Genomic DNA, 23,173 nt, shown 5'->3' with positions numbered 1-23,173 from the left:
TGATTTATTATGGGATGTTTCACTTTTCCTGAACATGTATTGTATTTATATTAGTTAAATATATTTGATAGCGCCTATACCATGGACCATCTATAGCTTACCTCCCAACTTTCATTGTTGTAGGATCGGGACATTGCGCGCCCGAGAAGGGGATGGACCATTGGGTAAAGGGGGCGGGACCTCGGCGGCAGGGGCTGGGTCTTGCTCCACAACCACCGTGGTCGTCATTTTGGGGGCCTGCAAAGTGCTCCGAGCAGCTGCACAGCCCCCCGGCTGACTCCCCAGCACTGTTAGATCGCGTGCACATGCGCACGGCATCTATTCAGTGATCACCGGCTGCTTTGCATAGCAGAGCAGCGGTGATCACAGGCTCTCCCGCGGGCGGGACAGTGTCCGAATAGCGGGACTGTCCCGCTGGAATCGGGACAGTTGGGAGGTAGGTCTATAGTTTTAAATATTAATATTGTATTCTATACAGTATCAAGTGACTAAAAAGACAGCTGTGTACATTAATGTCCAGGGTCAGTAGTAGGTTCTTCTACAGCTTCTCCAGACTCCCACAATTGCTCCAATGTTCCGCAGAGTGGCAGATTGTGGATTGCACTTGGAACACCCCACTCTAGAAATCTTGCGTTTGCCCCTGACATATATAGGTTAATCACATAATAATACGTAGGCCTGATAATATTAAGAGGAGTAATTTAAGTGTGACCACTATCACCATTGAAGGCAACCACATTACGGGCCTGATTCACGTTTGTAAAAAAACGCAAAAAAAAAAAGTAACTTTGTGTCTGGAACAAACCATGTTGCTACGCCAGGGGCGCAAATACATTTATATTTTTTCTGTCTGCTTTTGCATGTAGCCCACAAATGTTAGACAGCTTTATTCAGACCCTTCAACATGACCCGCCCCACTAGGTACAAAATGCTCTGTTCCTGGACTTAACTCTTAATTTATGATTTCCATCACCTGTGTTGAACTAGTTAAATGATAAGAAAGCTGTTTCTTCACAGGTGATGGTAATAATAAATTAAGAGGGAAGTCCAGAAACAGAGCATTTTGTACCTAGTGGGGTGGGTCATGTTGGAGGGTCTGCTTTATTCTTAAGGGGGGTACTCACGGAGCGATATTCTAAGCAATCTGACTAGATTGCTTAGAATATCGGCAGGATCGCTCCGTGTGTAGCCCCCTCGGCGATAGCGATGCGCGGCCCCGCACATCGCTATCGCCGCTGCTAGATTGGCCTGCATGCAGGCCAATCTAGCGGGTCGCTCACTTCACCCGCTGGGTGAAGTGAGCGGCCCCCCCGTCTCCCCCCGCACGCTCAGCACAGATCGCGCTGTGCTGAGCGGCAGGAGAGATGTGTGCTGAGCGGTTCGCTCAGCACGCATCTCTCCTTGATCGGCCCGTGAGTACTGGGCTTTACACTGCAATTTAGATTTCTGTTTGAACACACCCCAAACAAATCTAAATCTCTCTGTACATGTTATATCTGCCCCTCCTGCAGAGCAATATGGTTTTACCCAGTTGCCTGCTGTTTTGCTTTTCTTACAAACATGAACCAGTCCCTATGTTCTACTCTGTAGGTTTTATCAGAGATGATATACTAAATATACTAAACATTGACAAGTGAGAACACACAGGTTTTTGCAAGCTGTCTCAAATAAAGATAATAGGCAAGTGTAAATTATTTCAAGCTTATTAAAATAATTCTCCTAAACATGCTTCCCTTCATGAAAAGAACATAAATGCATGCAAATTTGTTGGCATTTGTGCTCGTTAAAGAGGTACAAGAAAGCTGTTCACAATTTGTCAGCCAATATCCTCAGGCTCATAAATAGAATTTATTTATACCCAGAATTCCTTCTACTACTGTACATACAAATAGTTTTTATTCTTCTCTAATGACAATGTTTTGTAAAAGGATTGCAATGTGCACATTCTTAGTAAATGCCCCAAAGAGGACTTATTCAATACATAAGGAAAAACTGACGTTTCAGGTGATACAGCACCGCACAAGATAATGCTGGCAGAATAAAGGCAAATAAAACCTTCAAGAAATCAGACAGTTTTACACAATCATACCTATATATACTAAGCGCAATTGCGTATAGTCACAAAACTAAGTTTTGTCCACAGAGTTTGTGATAACATTTTCAGGATCGTCAATTGTTAGCATCGGTGGCTGCTGCCCCTGGGCTGCAGTGCCGTCCAAAGTGTGCAGGGGGAGCTGGCCAGGACATATGAACATACATGTGAAGTTGTATGTAACATATGTCCTGGCTTCCATCCCTGGGAATCAGCAGCAGCTGCAGCATGAAACACACTGCTCAGCCTGTGTCATCATTTAGCCCACCCCTGGACTCCCATTGGCTGGTTTCACAGGAGTCCGAGGGCGGGCTAAATGATAATTGACAGGCTGAGCAGTGACACATTATATTCCCGGGGAAGGAAGTCAGGACATATGTTACATACAACTTAATATATATGTTCATATGTCCTGGCCAGCTTCCCACTGCACACTTTGGACAGCGCTGCAGCCCAGGGGCAGCTGTCGCTGCTGATTGTCAGTATGTTTACTAATGGTAACATTTTGTGACATCTTTACACCAGTGAGCAAGTAAAGGCCAGGATCTGTATAAGAAATCAGAGATTCTCACAGCACTGCTGTCATGATTTGAATGACAATTTCTCCAAGTTCAGGGAATAATGATAATAAATTCCTTTTAGTAACAATGTGCTCCAAAAGTGTCTTTCTTTATATGTAAATGTATCTTTCTGTTATCCACTCAGTGGAAAATATCAACACTGTCTCTTTTCTAACTTCCATACGTGATACCACCTCTACGTAATGATTCACTATCCAGAAAAGGTCTCTAAGGAATTTTTATAGAAATTTTTATTCCCATAAAAAGAAGATCATTCAAAAATTACTTTTCACACGTAGACGTTTTTAAACATCAGGCATGCATGGTCTCCTTATTTAGCATGTTAAAGGATTTCAGCAGATTTCAAAAGAAGGGGGCTCACTAGACCTCTGGAATTCCTACACATGCAATGTTCTTATACTGTGCAGGAAAGAAAATCTCCTGGGATCCTGCTAGAGTGCACTGCTGGTTTTCTAGATTTACGGTGTTTGGCGCTTGGACACACGTGAGACTGTTCTCTCACAGCAGTGTGCAGTGCAATCACTCACCGCTTTGCCTTCTCCAGACACAGATGCACACTCCGCGGGCTCTCACCTCAGTCTTAGATGTTGCCTTGCTGGACGCTTAAGACTGCTCTCTCATCGTGAAGTCACCCTGCCACTTAGCCTCCTCCAAGCATGGATGCATACTTTGCCAAGCTCTCACCCTGGCTTTTGGTGCCGCCATGCTGGCGCTCTCCTGTATGGCTTCAAAGGAACCCGCTGCCTGTTTCTATACTCCCTGACCATATTCTCCACTGCCCTGACTTTGCTTTCTCCAGACAATAATTCATGATTATTTAGCACTCCTTTTAATCTAGGTCCATGTGACAATTTGTCCTTCACCATATTAACCTTTTTGTTCGCCATCTCTGACAATCTTCCTCATATCCACAAGTAAGACAATTCCAACAACTTTGCATTTCTGTGTAACAATTAGCTCCCAATTTCTACAACTGCTATATTTTTTCTAAGTGGCCAACCACGATCACAGCTGTGGCACGCATGCCTTCAACAACTCTCCTGCAAATTATAACATCTGTACTCTATCAGAGATACTCTGGACACTGCCAAACATGTAGGGGCTGATACTAATTTGGCAGTAAAGCAAAAAAAAGCAAGTAACTGTGCACTTGGACAAACCATGCTGCATTGCAAGGGGTGCAAGCACATTTTTTGTTGTTCCATGCAGGGCAAATACTGGCTGCTTTTGCATGTAGCCCACAGATACTACACGACTTTATTTTTACACTGCCATTTATATTTCAGTTTGGGCATGCACCTCGGTAACCTAGAACACTCTATATATTATAAATCCGCCCCACCTGCTGTGTAACAAATTTTTACCAAGGTGTAAATTACTTGCTTTTTTGCTTTACTCCCACCTCAGAATCAGCCATAATTTACTAATCTCTCATCTCCACTCAGGCTTCTAACCCCAAACACTTTTTAAAAAAAGTATTAATGCCTTCTTAAAAATTCCACACCGATCCTTCCAACCAACCACCTTCACAGCAAAAGCTCTTCCTTCCTACTTCAAGAAACAGATTGACAATTTCTTTTCCGTGCTTCACCAAATGTGTTGAATATATTTACATAATTTATTTATTAATAGTAGTTTATCTATAGCGCATGCATATTACATGGATTATTACAGTTATTCATAGTCGCTGCCCAAGTGGAGTTTATCATCTATACCATACTTGCCTACCTTAACTGTTTCCTCTTTGGGCTTATCCCAGAGAGGAGATGAAGGTGGGCGGCAACGGAGGCGAAGCTGTGCTAGTCACATCATTAGGCCCCATCCCACTGCACAAAAGATGCGCGATTGGTGCATATTTGTATAGGGGTGGGTTCAAAAGGAAATGTTTTCACAGAAACACATACCAAGGCCACACACCCTCCTCGAGGACCATGGGATTTCCCTATAGTAATTCCCCCATACCGCCCACTTCACTAGGAAGTAGGTGGGATGTGGTAGGGGTGGCTGTTTTTCCGCAGGTTCTAGGAGAGTAGGCAAGTATCATTTATATTCCCTTACATATGTATACAATACACACATATACACTATGGCAGTGCTTCCCCTACTTTTTTGAATCACGGTGCTCTCAAGTATCAGAATTCTGCACCGCACTCCTAGGCCAAAAGTTTCTTATTGAGAAATTCAGGGGGGAAAAATTAAATTAAGTAAACTGTGTTTATATATAATCCTTATGTTCAGTTATGTGGTGAGGACAGGATTCACTTCTGCTTGTCTGCATATTATATTTTATGAAGGGAAGCCACAAGCATTTCGTTTTGCCTATTACACTGACCGTACAATTTTATACTTGGTCCTGAACCACCAACCCAGGGCACCCCTGCCAGTGCCACGGCACACAGTTTGGGAACCACTGCACTATGATTATTTTTTTTTTTTTTTATCAGAAGTCAATTAGCCTACCAATATATTTTTTGAGGAATTTCCCGTCCTCATACAATCGTTTTTTCTAGCACCCAAAATCTTCACGTGATCCCTTTAAACTCACCTCTTTAGACAAGTTTATCATGTTTTCTTTACTTACCGAGGCTATTCAGTCTTATTTTCAACTCTCCACATACTTTCCTTACATTTATTACCTTTCTATACGCAAGCAACTTTCTATCATACCAAAACTGCTGAGTAACAGGATTTCATTTACATAGATCCATTAAGCCCTTTCCCCTTTGTTATCTCACACCTCCTTGTCTTCTGTTAATACCCACTTCTTAGTTTATTAATGTGTTTGTTCCCAATATAAAAGCAGCGTGGCATATACTGTACGTGCTCTATATAAAAATATGTAAATGCTTTTCATTAAAATTATTCCAAAGATTATTGCTCAATTTGGCCTCTAAATCTAATACAGGTTGAGTATCCCATATCCAAATATCCGAAATACGGAATATTCCGAAATACGGACTTTTTGAGTGAGATGGAGAAACTTTTTTGTTTTTTGATGGCTCAATGTACAGAAACTTTGTTTAATACACAAAGTTATTAAAACTATTGGCTAAAATGACCTTCAGGCTGTGTGTATAAGGTGTATATAAAACATAAATGTATTTTGTGCTTAGACTTAGGTCCCATCGCCATGATATCTCATTATGGTATGCAATTATTCCAAAATACGGAAAAATCCGATATCCAAAATACCTCTGGTCCCAAGCATTTTGGATAAGGGATACTCAACCTGTAGTACTATATAGATTTTCCCCTTGCTCATCACGTGTTCATTTTTTAACAATTGGGTAAAATAACAAAGATTTTTTAAAACTCTCTTTAGCTGCAAGTAGGTGGGGGAATTTAAAATGTGCGGACACATTAAGGGTTAAAGGTTGTGTGCTAATCTGTGTCTAAATCACATAACAGAAAAAAGTCTGCCCAGTATTTGTGCACTACATCTAAAAGCTGGCAATATTGTTCATGCATCCAAATTCCCTATTCTGTCGTCACTCCATTCTCTTTCTCAGATAGTTCTCCATGATCAAATAAATACAGATTAATCCAGTACAAATTTCTTCAACTTTCCGTCACAACACAATTAGACCAATGGGGGTAATTCCAAGTTGATCGCAGCAGGATTTTTGTTAGCAATTGGGCAAAACCATGTGCACTGCAGGGGAGGCAGATATAACATGTGCAGAGAGAGTTAGATTTGGGTGGGGTGTGTTCAATCTGCAATCTAATTTGCAGTGTAAAAATAAAGCAGCCAGTATTTACCCTGCACAGAAACAAAATAACCCACCCAAATATAACTCTTTCTGCACATGTTATACCTGCCTCCCCTGCAGTACACATGGTTTTGCCCAATTGCTAAAAAAAATCCTGCTGCGATCAACTTGGAATTACCCCCAATGTACAGTAGTTCATAATCTTTTATTCTCAGCATAAGTAAATGGAAGGGAACCCATGTTGCTTTTCACAGTTGCCTATCACTGCTGGTGGTCTCACCTGTTCTATAGCCAGTGTTGTTGAGGTACACAGAAAAGGTGTGGGTCTCATGCTGTGCTTGCCAGGATGGCGAGGAACAGTTCTCGTTGTTGGTGTAGGTGTTATGGTTGTGGACATACTTCCCTGTCAGTATGGACGAGCGAGAGGGGCAGCACATGGGTGTTGTAACAAACGCATTGATAAAATGGGTGCCTCCTTGCTCCATAATACGTTTTGTCTTGTTCATCACTTGCATGGAACCTGGAAATAAAACCAAGAGTTAGACATCAACAGAATTAACATTAAATAAATGTCTATATTTAGTGCTATATATTTCACTTGCTGGCACATGTGACCACCATTTACTGTTATTAACCACTAAATAATTGGAAATGTATGTGAGGAATATTAAACTAGTACTGTAGGTACAAATCATATAGGGTACAGTATTGTCTTACAGCAGGGGTGGGGAACCTTTTTTCTACCAAGGGCCATTTGGATATTTATAAAATCCTTTGAGGGTCATACAAAAATGATCAACTTAAAAATTAGCCTGCCCCCATTAGCTATGACCCCTAGTAGCGCCGCTTACACACACACATTAAAAGAAAGAAAAAACACACAATACTCACCAGCCCCGCTCCTGCTTCCGGACCCTTGCTCTCTGCCTGGCTGCCTGCTCCGCAGAACTATGGGAGAGACGTCATGACATCTCTCCCATAGCACCTCACAGGCACACACGCACACTGCCAGAGCCGGAAGCCGGAGCTCAGGAGTGAGCTCCTGCCTCCGGCTGCTGCTGAGCGGAAGAAGCCGGGCGCCCGCTAGTAACAAAATCTCAGTGGGCGCCTGGCATCTCCCTTGGTTAGGTGAGCCTGGGAGGGCCGGATCAAGTGGCTTTGCGGGCCTTATACGGCCCGCGGGCCTGAGGTTCCCCACCCCTGTCTTACAGCCTTTAGGTGACTTCCTGAGTATTAATCCCTACAGATACCATACTATTTACACAGCAAACATAGCCACCTATAGACAGGGCATTTAATAATATGAACTGCCATTTTACTTTTATTTAACATATATTCTTTGTATTTGCACAATAATGTCAGTGTTAAAAGAAAACAAATCACTAAAGTATATTTCTGGATACATACTGAATACAAGGGATCTGAGGCAGAGATAAACGTACAACTGTTAGCTGAGTATGCATCGGATTTGTTTTTGCAGCAAATCATACGCAAGAATAAGCAATGCAGACATACACTTAAAATCACTTCTCCACTTGCAACTGAATGGGAGTAACAGGGCTGTAACTCATTATTATTGTGTGTGTGTGTGTGTGTGTGTGTGTGTGTGTGTGTGTGTGTGTGTGTGTGTGTGTATTTCTTATTATATATAGGGTGGTATTCAATTAGCCGCAATAACCCATTTTCTTGAGTAAAATGGTGATTTTACCACGAATCACAAAAAAACCCTATTCAATTAGCTGCAATAATTTATCAGAGACAATTTTACGACGAATGTCATTTCACCTATTCTAAGCAGGTGCAAAGTCGGGGAAAATCCCTACTTTAAAGGTAAAAATTTTGGTATTTGGTTCAGAAATATGTAATTATTGGCCAATCATAAATAATTAAAAACCTCAAAGTGCCTAATTAGTCATTGGGGTTGGGGTCCCAGGGGTTCTGAACCAAATCCCAACATTTTAGGTAAAGTGACATTTGCAGTAAAATTATTGTTGATAAATTACTGCAGCTAACTGAATAAGGGTCATTAGCGATTCACGGTAAAATTACAGTTTTCAGTGAGAAAAATCCACAGGCAGGTAAAATTATACCTAATGGTAATTTTCATTTTTAAAGAGAGAACTATAATAATAACCATTAAAATACTCAGACAGACAATCAAAATCCCATTATTTTTCTTTCATTTTAAACTATATTTTAAGGTTTCATTTAAACAAAAAAGGACATGATAACTCACCTGCCTAAGGTTGATACTTATTGAACCCACTTTTATTTGCACCAAAAAGTATAAAGTAAAGGAATGTATAATGACTTTTCAGAGTCATGCAAGATTGTTAAAGCATTTATTTTTCTGGATTCTCCATATTTTGATTGACAAAGGGTAAATATTTCGTGATACGTGGATTAGGCACTGAAATAGGATTTTTTCCCACATACACCTAAATAGATGGGTTTGTAGCTATGTTGTAGTATCAAGATTCATGAGTCAGTGGGTGCCATAATAAAAATGTTTTTGGTAATTTGACATGGAATTACCTATTTTCATTTATTAAACCAACTATTGAAATCCAGAAAGTGTTCTCTCTATATACTGTACATAGGGCCTAATTCAGAGGTGTACGCCAATGCAATTGCGATTTTCTAGGCTATGGAAGTGAAGCTGCCACCCAGAGATGAAAAGAGATGTCCACCGTAGCTATCACAAACCCATTCACAACGGTGTACACATTCACAGCTCACACGCAACAACGGGTAACATTGTCTGCTTGAGTAGGTCTATGGCTACGCAGACTGGCAGCGGCGGTAGCTATGCAGGCACCATGTATCTATGCGTACATGATCGCAGCTGACATCGGATATACGCCCCGAAAATGTAGCGATATGCGCCATGGAACGCCTGCGTTTTTGCCGCCAGTCCCCATTACTTCCCCCAAATCAGTGTTTCCCAACCTCGGTCCTCAAGGCACACTAACAGTCCTGGTTTTAGTGCTATCCCTGCTTGAACATAGGTGACTTAATTAGTACCTCAGTTATTTTGATTTAACCATCTGTGCTGAAGCCTGGATATCACTAAAACCTGCACTGTTGGTGTGCCTTGAGTACCGCGGTTGGGAATGCCTGCCCCAAATGGTCACTTCCTGTCAATCACTCTGCAAAATATATCCTGAGAGTGGAATCACAGAGCCATCTTTACACATGCGCAGTGTGATCGCAGTGCATGTACAGCCAGCCGATAATCACTCAATTGCAAAAACATCGGCATAGCGTACAACTCTGAATTAGGCCCACAGGGAATAAAAGTTTAATAATTACCCTTGTAAGTACTGCAATATTTTGACCTCTAGTAAAAGAGAAACAGAATTTTTCAGCAGATAGGAACCACATGGCCTGTCCAGTCTGCCCTTTAGGGTAAAGGGTTAGGGTATTAGGGTACTGTATTAGTTTATTTGGTTGGGTTAGAGTTGGGTATTAGGGTAGTTTTAGCTGTTTGGGCTATGGTATTAGGGTTAGTTTTGGAGATGGGGTTAGGGCAGTGGTTCTCAAACTTTTTTGAATCAGGGCGCCGAAGACTATTAGAATTTTTTTCACGCCGCCCCTAGGCCAAAAGTTTCTTATTGCGAAAATGTAAAAATAAATATTAAATTAAGTAAATTGTGTTTACATATCATCCTTAGGGTCAGTTATGTGGTGAGGGACAAGATTTGCTTCTGTTTGTCCACATAGTTTATGATTGGCAGCCACCAGTACTGGTTTTGCCTATTAAATTGACCATAAATAATTTGAATTGGTCCTGGACCACAAATCCAAGGCACCCCTGCAAGTGTCCTGAGGCACCTCATGGTGCCACAGCACCAGTGGTGCAAGTGTGTGGGTACGGGTGGGTACGGCGTACCCGTAAGAATTTAGCCGTGGGTAGGCCGTACCCACACCAACGGGCCGCCGCTCCTCTTCCCTCCCTCCCTCTGCTGCTCCCCGCCGCACCCGCCGTCCCCGCCGCTGATGTGAGGGGAGGAGAGCGCACCTTGCGCCTCTCCTTCCCCTCAGTCTCCGGTGGGTGTCTCAGTTTAATTCAGCGCCAATCCGATTGGCTCACGGATCGGCGCTGAATTAAACTGAGACACCCGCCGGAGACTGAGGGGAAGGAGAGGCGCAGGGTGCGCTCTCCTCCCCTCACACAGACAGACGGCAGCGGTGAGCAGGGGAGGAGGGGGGGATACATGTATACCTGACACTGGGGGATATCTGGCACTGGGGGGGCATGTTATACCTGGCACTGGGGGATATCTGGCACTGGGGGGGAGGGCATGTATACCTGGCACTGGAGGATATCTGGCACTGGGGGGGGGGGGCATGTATACCTGGCACTGGGGGGCATGTATACCTGGCACTGGGGGATATCTGGCATTGGGGGGGGGGCACGTATACCTGGCACTGGGGGATATCTGGCACTGGGGGCATATCTGGCACAGGGGGGCATATATACCTGGTACTGGGGGATATCTGGCACTGGGGGGGCAATATATACCTGGTACTGGGGGATATCTGGCACTGGGGGGGGCATGTATACCTGGCACTGGGGGATATCTGGCACTGGGGGGGGGGGGCATTTATACCTGGCACTGGGGGATATCTGGCACTGGGGAGGCATGTATACCTGGCACTGGGAGCATATCTGGCACTGGGGGAACATGTATACCTGGCACTGGGAGCATATCTGGCACTGGTGGGGACTTGTGTACCTGGCACTGGGGGATATCTGGCACTGGGGGCATATCTGGCACTGGAAGGACATGTGTATCTGGCACTGGGGGCATATCTGGCACTGGGGGCATATCTGGCACTGGGGGGACATGTGTATCTGGCACTGGGGCCATATCTGGCACTGCGGAGACATGTGTATCTGGCACTGGGGCACATCTGACACTGAGGGCATATCTGGCAATGGAGCATACTTGTGTATCTGGCACTGGGGGCATATCTGGCACTGTGGGCATATCTGGCACTGGGGGCATACTTGTGTATCTGGCACTGGGAGCATTTCTGTATCTGGCACTGGGGGCATATCTGGCACTGTAGGGGCATTTCTGTATCTGGCACTGGGGGGGCAATGTATATCTGGCACTCTGGGGACATTTGTGTATCTGGCACTCTGGGGCCATTTGTGTATCTGGCACAGTGAGGCAATGTATATCTGGCACTGTGGGGCAATGTATATCTGTCACTGTGGGGCAATGTATATCTGTCACTGTGGGGCAATGTATATCTGTCACTGTGGGGCAATGTATATCTGGCACTGTGGGGCAACGTGTATCTGGCACTATTGGGGTCATACGTGTATCTACCCCTCCCACCCATATGTGTATCACGCCCCCATTTTCATTGGCCACGCCCCATGTGAAATTTGGCCACACCCTTTTTTTTTTGCGCACACAGTACCCGTAAGACATTTTTTCTACTTGCACCACTGCACAGCACACAGGGGCAGATGTATTAAGCCTGGAGAAGGGATAAAGAAATGATAAAGCAGTGATAAGTGGAAGGTGACAATGCACCAGCCAATCAGCTCCTGTCGTTTTTCAAATCTGTAATGATTGGCTGGTGCGTTATCACCTTGCGCTTATCACTGCTTTATCACTTCTTTATCCCTTCTCCAGGTTAATACATCTGCCCCACAGTTTGAGAACCACTGGGTTAGTGTATTCTCCTGCCTACGGATTACTTTATCCCCTAACACAGTGGTTCCCAAACTTTTTTGAATCATGGCATCAACTTATGTGGTGAGGGACAAGATTTGCTTCTGATTGTCAATATATTTTATGATTGTCAGCCATTAACTCTGGTTTTGCTTTTTACATTGACCATGCAGAATTTGAATTGGTTCTGGACCACCAACCCGAGGCACCCCTGCAAGTGTCCCGAGGCACCCCAGGGTGCCACGGCACACAGTTTGGGAACCACTGCCCTAACACCAAGATTTTTAATGTGCTGCTCCCTATCTCTGGAATTCTCTGCCTCTTCCTATTACACTCTCCACCTCTCTAGAAACTTCAAGTGCGCTTTCAAGACCCACTCCTTCATGAAACCTAGCTGTCTCACATATATTAGTTTTGAAACAAACCTAAAACTGTAAAATTCTGATTGTTTGTGTACTACCATAATGTACAGAGCAAACACCAAAAATCTTGGTTCTCCTTCTTCTCATCTTCTTTTTCAGGCAATTTAATATAATTAGCACATTCATTATTTCACATAACTGAGTACAGGAATAGTCTGAAAACATGGCCTGTAGGCAGTTCTTCAGATAGTTGAGAACCTATTATCTGCACACTGCTTTCATTTGATTTGGTATTATATAAAATGTTTTCAGTAAAGCTAGTAAGTTATTCAGAAAATGATCATGTTTGCTAATGGTATTACATAGCAATCTGAGCACTGCAGTTAAATACATATGTGAGATTTTACAATAAAAATAACACAGCAGTGCGTCCTACAACATTCACTAATGGTGCCACCCTGTTCCTGCACACACATATCAAAACTGCATCCACTACTAACATAGTAACATAATAAATGAGGTTGAATAGAGGCAAAATGCCCATCGTGTTCAACCTGTATTCTGTATGTTGAGTTGATTATAATGTACCTGCTGAAGTAATGTTTTATGACTAGTTAACAACTATAAATCATGTTCCACCCGGATTATCAACGTCAATATTTTAAATGTTATAACCTTGGAAATCATTTTCAATCAGAAATGTATCCAATCCATTTTTAAATGCATTTACAGAGTTCGCCATTACCACCTTCCCTGGCAGGGAATTCCAAATCCTTATTGCTCTAACAGTGAAGAACCCTTTCCCCCTTTTCTAAGCTGTGGAACCATTAGCAGCAGTACAAAAGGACATGGCAGCGCTGATGGTTTTTTTTTAAAAACACAACATTAAAGCTGATTGGCTGGATTTGACAGAAGCGTCTGTGCAGACAAGGTTGGGTACATGTAAAATCTCCCCTGGAGAATAGTAAATTGCATTAATAAAACCTCATAACTCATCCATCATCACTATGAAAACATATGATCTAATCCTTGCATGTAGCAAACAAACTAATGCACAGTGACAGATCAGTCCCAGACCAGAATCCGGAACACTTCCAGGCACTCAGAAGTAGGCCAGCTTTAAATATTTAAACCTGCAGCCAAACAAACTAATATTTAATCACCGCAATCTTTAACATGAAAAAGTAGACAAAGAAATAGAACACACCTAAACGTATGGAATTCTTGCTAACCAGTAGTAGCCAATATTGAGCCCTATGGGATCATACACAGAATTTCTTCTAAACATTAATGAATTTTTTTTTATATTCACTGACATTTTTTCTCTGGATAAGTCTGACTGGCAATAACAGAAAATAATGGCAAGTGTGGCAGGTGACACCTTACATGCAACTGAGGCAGGTGGAAATATTGATATATGTTAAACCTAAGAATCAATTGCCCCCTCCCCTATAAAAAGACACTTAAGATCAAATAAAAAAAGTATGTGTATCTGGCACTGCTGGGGGCATGTGTGTAAAGTAAAGTAATGACCTAGAATTGGTTGGAAGTTTTAGTGAGTCACATGGGAGTGTGTTTATTGGTTTTGTTGCTTTCAGTATCGTTTATATTATTTTTATATTATTAGCTTCATTTTATAGAAATTCTTTTTCATATGCAGAACATTATATATATATATATATATATATATATATTATATGTATATTTATAATACTATATGCTAATCAACATCCAATTAATCTTGTATTTTAACTAAGCAGACAGATAATAAAAACAATAGAACATTTACAACTATAATTGCTCAACGGCAAATACATTTTCCCTTATTGATGTCACTGTAAATACTTGCCCTTCCCAAAATACTGCACAGTGGTGGTAATTTCGCTATAGTATCCTAATCAGGGCCAGCTCGAGGCACGTTCTTTAGAAGCGGCAGCGCTGGGCGCCAGACTCCAAAGGGTGTCCGTCAGCCATTTCAAATCAGGCGTCGGTCTGTCAGCCAATCAGAGTTCGTGGACCGGCAGTGGCGGCTCCTGATTGATTGCCGGACTGTGAGCTTTGATAGCTCACGAATTGGCGCCTTATTTGAGATACCCGCCTAAGGAGCAGGAGGTTGCACTCTACTCTCCCCTTCACGGACACAACAGCAGCAGCGGAGCCCAGCAGCGGGAGCAGCAGAGCCCCGTAACGGCAGCAGAGCCCGGCGGGCGGCAGCAGTGAGCAGCACTACTGGGTGCATATGTGTATTTGGCACTGTGGGGGCAGTATGTGTATCTGGCACTATAGGGGCATGTGTATCTGGTACTGCATTACTGAGGCCATATGTGCATCTGGCACTATTGGGGTCATAAGTGTATCTTGCACGGCTGGGGGCATATGTGTATCTGGCCCTGCTGGAGGCATATGTGTATCTGGCACTAATGGGGACATTTGTATCTGGCACTGCACTATTGGGGGCATATGTGTATCTGGCACTGCTGGGGAAATATGTGTATCTGGCACTGCTGGGGAAATGTGTGTATCTGGCACTGCTGGGGGAATATGTGTCTCTGGCACTGCACTACTGGGGGCATATGTGTATCTGCCACTGCTGGGGGCAAATGTGCATCTGGTACTGCTGGGGGCAAATGTGTATCTGGCACTGCTGGGAGCAAATGTGTATCTGGCACTGCTGGGGGCAAATGTGTATCTGGCCTTGCTGGGGTCAAATGTGTATCTGGCCCTGCTGGGGGCATGTGTGTATTTGGCCCTGCTGGGGACAAATGTGTATCTGGCCCTGTTGGGGGCATGTGTGTATCTGACCCTGTTGAAGGCATGTGTGTATCTGGCCCTGCTGGGGGCATATGTGTATCTGGCCCTGCTGGGGGCATATGTGTATCTGGCCATGTTGAGGGAATATGTGTATCTGGCACTGCGCTACTGGGGGCATGTGTATCTGGGACTATTGGGGGCATATGTGTATCTGGCACTGCTGGTGGAAAATGTGTATCTAGCACTGCTGGGGGAAAATATGTATCTGGCACTGCTGGGGGCAAATATGTATCTGGCACTGCACTACTGGGGCCTATGTGTATCTGGCACTATTGGGGGCAAATGTGTTTCTGGCACTGCTCTGCTGGGGGCATATGTGTATCTGGGACTATTGGGGGCATGTGTATCTGGCACTGCTGGGGGAAAATATGTATCTGGCACTGCGGGGGGCAAATATGTATCTGGCACTGCACTACTGGGGCATATGTGTATCTGGCACTATTGGGGGCAAATGTGTTTCTGGCACTGCTCTGCTGGGGGCATATGTGTATCTGGCACTGCTGGGGCAATGTGTATCTGGCACTGCTGGGGGCATATGTGTATCTGGCCCTGCTGGGGGCATATATGTATCTGGCCCTGCTGGGGGCATATGTGTATCTGGCCCTGCTGGAGGCATATGTGTATCTGGCACTGCTGGGGGCAAATGTGTATCTGGCACTGCTGGGGGCAAATATGTATCTGGCACTGCTGAGGGCAAATGTGTATCTGGCACTGCACTACTGGGGCATATGTGTATCTGGCACTATTGGGGGCAAATGTGTATCTGGCCCTATTGGGGGCATATGTGTTTCTGGCACTGCTCCGCTGGGGGCATATGTGTATCTGGGACTATTGGGGGCATATGTGTATCTGGCCCTGCTGGGGGCATATGTGTATCTGGCACTGTTGAGGGAATATGTGTATCTGGCACTGCGCTACTGAGGACATATGTGTATCTGGGACTATTGGGGCATATGTGTATCTGGCACTGCTGGGGGCATGTGTGTATCTGGTACTGCTGGGGGCAAATGTGTATCTGGCACTGCACTACTGGGGCATATGTGTATCTGGCACTATTGGGGCATATGTGTATCTGGCACTATTGGGGGCATATATGTATCTGGCACTATTGGGGGCATATATGTATCTGGCACTATTGGGGGAATATGTGTTTCTGGCACTGCTCTACTGGGGGCATGTGTGTGTCTGGGACTATTGGGGCATATGTGTATCTGGCACTGCTGGGGGCAAATGTGTATCTGGTACTGCTGGGGGCAAATGTGTATCTGGTACTGCTGGGGGCAAATGTGTATCTGGCACTAATGGGAGCAAATGTGTATCTGGCACTAATTGGGGCAAATGTGTATCTGGCACTGCATTACTGGGACATATGTGTATCTGGCACTGCACTACTGGGGCATGTGTGTATCTGGCACTATTGTGGGCATATGTGTATCTGGCACTGCTGGGGGCATATGTATATCTGGCACTGCTGGGGGCATATGTATATCTGGCACTGCACTACAAGAGGCATATGTGTATCTGGCACTACGGGGGCATGTGTATCTAGCACTGTATCAGGGTCATTATGTGTATCTGGCACTCTTCTGGGGGCATTATGTGTATCTGGCACTATACTAGAATGTTATGTGTATCGGACGCTATACTGGGGACATTATGTGTAAGGAGCACTACTGTGGGCGTTATGTGTAAGGTTGCTAATTGTGTGTGCAGAGGGGTGTGTGAAAATATACATATTTATAGTTTGATATTAAATATAAACTTGCAAGGCCATGCCCACTTTCCCAGTAGCGCACGTGTCGTTGGCATGCTTCAAAATTTCTCATTCCTGGTGTTAGTAGGCCTGGAGCTTGCCCTGATTCCAATAGATCTAGCTACGCCCTTGCATAAGGGTTACCATTTCGCACCCCTTCCCGTCTCTGCATGTGAATTTTTGTAGATTCGGGAGCATGCAAATGTCTTATTACCACGAATAACAGTGATTCGAAGTTTAACTTATTGGGCTGGAAACCTGATGATTTGTAAATATGCCCCGTAGCCTAAGAAACCACTTCCCATTACTATCATGTCTAATTTAAAGGAGGACTCCCAGTAATAAAAAAAAAAAAAAAAAGAAAGAAAAAAAGAAAATTAGGGGAAATTTTTCTGAAAAATAGTTTTATACACAAAAAAAGTCTTTATGGGCATCTCCGATGTTTAGAGACCATGAGCACGTACTGGTCTCCTTCTGTGAGATCGCTTACAGTGCCACCAAATGACTGACATGCTGCCTTTATTTGGGGGCAGCACTGCCTTCATTTCCAGAAATTGGGGGCATGTTGGCCCCATTTTCTTGGAATGGTGAGGCCAGTGTTTGCATCTTCTGATGCAGATGTACTGGCCTTGCAAGCAGGCAGGAGGTGGCTATTCTGAGTAAGCTTACGCTCATTCATATGGCCAATGATGCCACCATAGCGATGGTCTCGATAGTGATCCGATGCTGCATCTTCGGATGCAGCACTCGGATCTGAGATGCTGACCGGAGGTGTTCCTTTTCCTTCAGATGCCTCCTACGGGCATTAGCATATTTTCGCACGTCAGCCGTGTCACCGTGAAAAAGCATCTCTGAATACGGCCCAGTATACAATGCACTAAATATGAGGCATTCTGCAAGTTTCACAGACAGTGAGGGGACTAGTATTTTGTGAGAGGGCTAGCAGCCGGGATCGGTACACTACAGTGATTCATGCAGACTGGAAAGCAGCCTGATTAGCAGGCCTGTCATTCCATGTTTATTGATACAGTAATGATAAATACACTGTTTCTTTCTGATTGCAGACACTTGAAAAAGTTTGTTGGAAGCGTTGAATAACTAATGATCCCCTAGGCAAAACAAGAGCATGAGCAATCTCCATCTAACCCGAAGAATGAAATTGTCCTAATGTCACCGGTCTACATAATGAACGCAGCGGCTCAATCAATAGTGTTAGCAGATTTGACAAGTGTGTGTAGACACACATTTGTGTCTGGGGATTTGATGGCTCAGTAACTCTGTATTAAAGAGCCTTAATGTGGCGGTTAATGTATTGCGCCAGCATGAGAGATGCAGATGGATTCTAGGCGAGGAGGATAATATGCTTTTCTGCAAAAATAAAACCAGAAATCCTGGAGATATGTCACCCTTTATGGATATTAGTGACAAGCAACCAACACGCTGCAGGCTGAAACTGCTGAGTGAGAATCACAGTTCTCAGAGCATAAGCTTTTTATTTACACCAATTCTTATTACTGGAGCCCATATTGGCCGGGTACAGGCTGAATCGTAACTTGTACGCTACAGGGTGAGATGGCAAACTCATAGTTGCCTACCCTCCCTCATTGTGCAGGAGACTCCCTGAAATAGCAGCAACCTCCCTCACTCCCTGAAAAGTCCAGCAATCTCCCTGATTACACCTTATCCCCATTATGCAGCTGTTACATTCTTGGGGGGGAAATAAAATAAGAATTTACTCACCGGTAATTCTATTTCTCATAGTCCGTAGTGGATGCTGGGGACTCCGTAAGGACCATGGGGATTAGCGGCTCCACAGGAGACTGGGCACAACTATAAAGAAAGCTTTTAGACTACTGGTGTGCACTGGCTCCTCCCACTAAGACCCTCCTCCAGACCTCAGTTAGGATACTGTGCCCGGAAGAGCTGACACAATTAGGGAGGATTTTGAATCCCGGGTAAGACTCATACCAGCCACACCAATCACACCGTATAACTTGTGATACAATACCCAGTTAACAGGCATGATAACAACTGAGCCTCTCAACAGATAGCTCAACAATAACCCTTTAGTTAAGCAATAACTATATACAAGTATTGCAGACAATCCGCACTTGGGATGGGCGCCCAGCATCCACTACGGACTATGAGAAATAGAATTACCGGTGAGTAAATTCTTATTTTCTCTAACGTCCTAAGTGGATGCTGGGGACTCCGTAAGGACCATGGGGATTATACCAAAGCTCCCAAACGGGCGGGAGAGTGCGGATGACTCTGCAGCACCGAATGAGAGAACTCAAGGTCCTCCTCAGCCAGGGTATCAAATTTGTAGAATTTTGCAAACGTGTTTGCCCCTGACCAAGTAGCAGCTCGGCAAAGTTGTAAAGCCGAGACCCCTCGGGCAGCCGCCCAAGAAGAGCCCACTTTCCTCGTGGAATGGGCTTTCACTGATTTAGGATGCGGCAGTCCAGCCGCAGAATGTGCAAGCTGAATCGTACTACAGATCCAGCGAGCAATAGTCTGCTTAGAAACAGGTGCACCCAACTTGTTGGGCGCATACAGGATAAAGAGCGAGTCAGTCTTCCTGACTCCAGCTGTCCTGGAAACATAAATGTTTAGGGCCCTGACTACATCCAACAACTTGGAAACCTCCAAGTCATTTGTAGCCGCAGGCACCACGATAGGTTGGTTCAGATGAAAAGCTGATACCACTTTGGGGAGAAACTGGGGACGAGTCCTCAATTCTGCCCTATCCATATGGAAAATCAGATAAGGGCTTTTACATGACAAAGCCGCCAATTCTGAAACACGCCTGGCCGAAGCCAAGGCCAACAACATGACCACTTTCCACGTGAGATATTTCAAATCCACGGTTTTCAGTGGCTCAAACCAATGTGACTTTAGGAAATCCAACACCACGTTGAGATCCCAAGGTGCCACTGGAGGCACAAAAGGGGGCTGAATATGCAGCACTCCCTTAACAAACGTCTGAACTTCAGGTAGTGAAGCCAATTCTCTCTGGAAGAAAATCGATAGAGCCGAAATCTGGACCTTAATGGAACCCAATTTAAGGCCCATAGTCACCCCTGACTGTAGGAAGTGCAGGAACCGGCCCAGCTGAAATTCTTCCGTTGGGGCCTTCCTGGCCTCACACCACGCAACATATTTTCGCCATATGTGGTGATAAGGGTTCGCGGTTACTTGTTTCCTAGCTTTTATCAGCATAGGAATGACTTCCTCCGGAATGCCCTTTTCCTTCAGGATCCGGTGTTCAACCGCCATGCCGTCAAACGCAGCCGCGGTAAGTCTTGGAACAGACAGGGCCCCTGCTGCAGCAGGTCCTGTCTGAGCGGTAGAGGCCATGGGTCCTCTGACATCATTTCTTGAAGTTCCGGATACCACGCTCTTCTTGGCCAATCCGGAACAATGAGTATAGTTCTTACTCCTCTTCTCCTTATTATCCTCAGTACCTTTGGTATGAGAGGAAGAGTAGGGAACACATAAACCGATCGGTACACCCACGGTGTTACCAGAGCGTCCACAGCTATCGCCTGCGGGTCTCTTGACCTGGCGCAATATTTTTCTAGCTTTTTGTTTAGGCGGGACGCCATCATGTCCACCTGTGGTTTTTCCCACTGGTTTACAATCATTTGAAAGACTTCTGGATGAAGTCCCCACTCTCCCGGGTGGCGGTCGTGCCTGCTGAGGAAGTCTGCTTCCCAGTTGTCCACTCCCGGAATGAACACTGCTGACAGTACTAACACGTGATTTTCCGCCCATCGGAGACTCCTTGTGGCTTCTGCCATCGCCGTCCTGCTTCTCGTGCCGCCCTGTCGATTTACATGGGCGACCGCCGTGATGTTGTCTGACTGGATCAGTACCGGCTGGTGTTGAAGCAGGGGTTTTGCCTGACTTAGGGCATTGTAAATGGCCCTTAGTTCCAGAATATTTATGTGCAGGGAAGTCTCCTGACTTGACCATAGTCCTTGGAAGTTTCTTCCCTGTGTGACTGCTCCCCAGCCTCGAAGGCTGGCATCCGTGGTCACCAGGACCCAGTCCTGTATGCCGAATCTGCGGCCCTCTTGAAGATGAGCACTCTGCAGCCACCACAGCAGAGACACCCTTGTCCTCGGAGACAGGGTTATCAGACGATGCATCTGAAGATGCGATCCGGACCACTTGTCCAACAGGTCCCACTGAAAGGTTCTTGCATGAAACCTGCCGAATGGAATCGCTTCGTAGGAAGCTACCATTTTTCCCAGGATCCGCGTGCAATGATGCACCGACACCTGTTTTGGTTTTAAGAGGCCTCTGACTAGAGATGACAGCTCCTTGGCCTTTTCCTCCGGGAGAAACACTTTTCTCTGTTCTGTATCCAGAACCATCCCTAGGAACAGCAGGCGTGTCGTAGGGACCAGCTGTGACCTTGGAATGTTTAGAATCCAGCCGTGCTGTTGTAGCACTTCCCGAGATAGTGCTACCCCTACCAACAACTGCTCTCTGGACCTCGCCTTTATCAGGAGATCGTCCAAGTACGGGATAATTAAAACTCCCTTCCTTCGAAGGAGTATCATCATTTCCGCCATTACCTTGGTAAAGACCCTCGGAGCCGTGGAGAGACCAAACGGCAACGTCTGGAATTGGTAATGACAATCTTGTGCCACAAACCTGAGGTACTCCTGGTGAGGATGGTAAATGGGGACATGTAGGTAAGCATCCTTGATGTCCAGCGATACCATGTAATCTCCCTCGTCCAGGCTTGCAATAACCGCCCTGAGCGATTCCATCTTGAACTTGAATTTTTTTATATATGTGTTCAAGGATTTCAAATTTAAAATGGGTCTCACCGAACCGTCTGGTTTCGGTACCACAAACATTGTGGAATAGTAACCCCTTCTTTGTTGAAGTAGGGGCACCTTTACTATCACTTGTTGTAAATACAGCTTTTGAATTGCCTGTAACACTGCCTCCCTGCCTGAGGGAGTGGTTGGCAAGGCAGATTTGAGGAAACGGCGGGGGGGAGACGTCTCGAATTCCAGTTTGTACCCCTGAGATACTATTTGAAGGATCCAGGGATCCACCCGTGAGCGAGCCCACTGATTGCTGAAATTTTTGAGACGGGCCCCCACCGTACCTGGCTCCGCCTGTGGAGCCCCAGCGTCATGCTGTGGACTTAGAGGAAGCGGGGGAGGACTTTTGCTCCTGGGAACTGGCTGTATGCTGCAGCTTTTTCCCTCTACCTCTGCCTCTGGGCAGAAAGGACGCGCCTTTAACCCGCTTGCCCCTATTGGGCCGAAAGGACTGTACCTGATAATACGGTGCTTTCTTTGGTTGTGAGGGAACATGGGGTAAAAATGTAGACTTCCCAGCTGTTACTGTGGAAACGAGGTCCGAGAGACCATCCCCGAACAATTCCTCACCCTTATAAGGCAGAACTTCCATGTGTCGTTTGGAATCTGCATCACCTGTCCACTGCCGAGTCCATAACCCTCTCCTGGCAGAAATGGACATTGCACTAATTTTGGATGCCAGCCGGCAAATATCCCTCCGTGCATCCCTCATGTATAAAAGTGCGTCTTTTATATGCTCTACGTTTAGCAAAATAGTGTCCCTGTCTAGGGTATCTATATTTTCTGACAGGGAATCTGACCACGCAGCAGCAGCGCTGCACATCCAGGCTGAAGCTATAGCCGGTCTCAGTATCACACCTGTGTGTGTATATATAGATTTCAGGATAGCCTCATGCTTTCTATCAGCAGATTCCTTCAGGGCGGCCGTATCCGGAGACGGTAGTGCCACCTTCTTTGACAAGCGTGTGAGCGCTTTATCCACCCTAGGGGATGTTTCCCAGCGTGACCTATCCTCTGGCGGGAAAGGGTACGCCATTAGTAACCTCTTAGAAATTACCATCTTTTTATCAGGGGAAGCCCACGCTTCTTCACACACTTCATTTAACTCTTCAGATGGAGTAAAAGCTACTGGTAGTTTTTTCTCTCCAAACATTATACCCTTTTTTGTGGTACCGGGGGTAACATCAGAAATGTGCAACACATTTTTCATTGCCTCAATCATGTAACGTGTGGCCCTACTGGAAGTTACATTAGTCTCTTCGTCGTCGACACTGGAGTCAGTATCCGTGTCGACATCTGTGTCAACCATCTGAGGTAGCGGGCA

At 45.1% G+C, this 23,173-nt stretch overlaps 1 protein-coding gene and 1 long non-coding RNA gene across 10 annotated transcripts in view; one reads left to right on the top strand and one right to left on the bottom strand.

Moving 5' to 3' along the window:
• The window catches only part of SULF2 (sulfatase 2), a 663,681-nt gene that overhangs the window by 233,946 nt on the left and 406,562 nt on the right, over positions 1 to 23,173 (bottom strand). For all 9 annotated transcript variants that reach the window (XM_063958903.1, XM_063958897.1, XM_063958899.1 and 6 more), the window contains one exon: positions 6,664 to 6,903. In XM_063958903.1, the coding sequence (XP_063814973.1) occupies positions 6,664 to 6,903 (240 nt within the window). The remainder of the gene's footprint in view (positions 1 to 6,663; positions 6,904 to 23,173) is intronic.
• The window catches only part of LOC135055178 (uncharacterized), a 126,275-nt gene that overhangs the window by 17,856 nt on the left and 85,246 nt on the right, over positions 1 to 23,173 (top strand). The gene's annotated exons all lie outside the window — the stretch shown is intronic.

The sequence above is a fragment of the Pseudophryne corroboree genome, chromosome 3, assembly GCF_028390025.1.
Source record: "Pseudophryne corroboree isolate aPseCor3 chromosome 3, aPseCor3.hap2, whole genome shotgun sequence".
Lineage (NCBI taxonomy): Eukaryota > Metazoa > Chordata > Amphibia > Anura > Myobatrachidae > Pseudophryne > Pseudophryne corroboree.
This window is presented reverse-complemented; position numbering and strand designations above follow the sequence as displayed.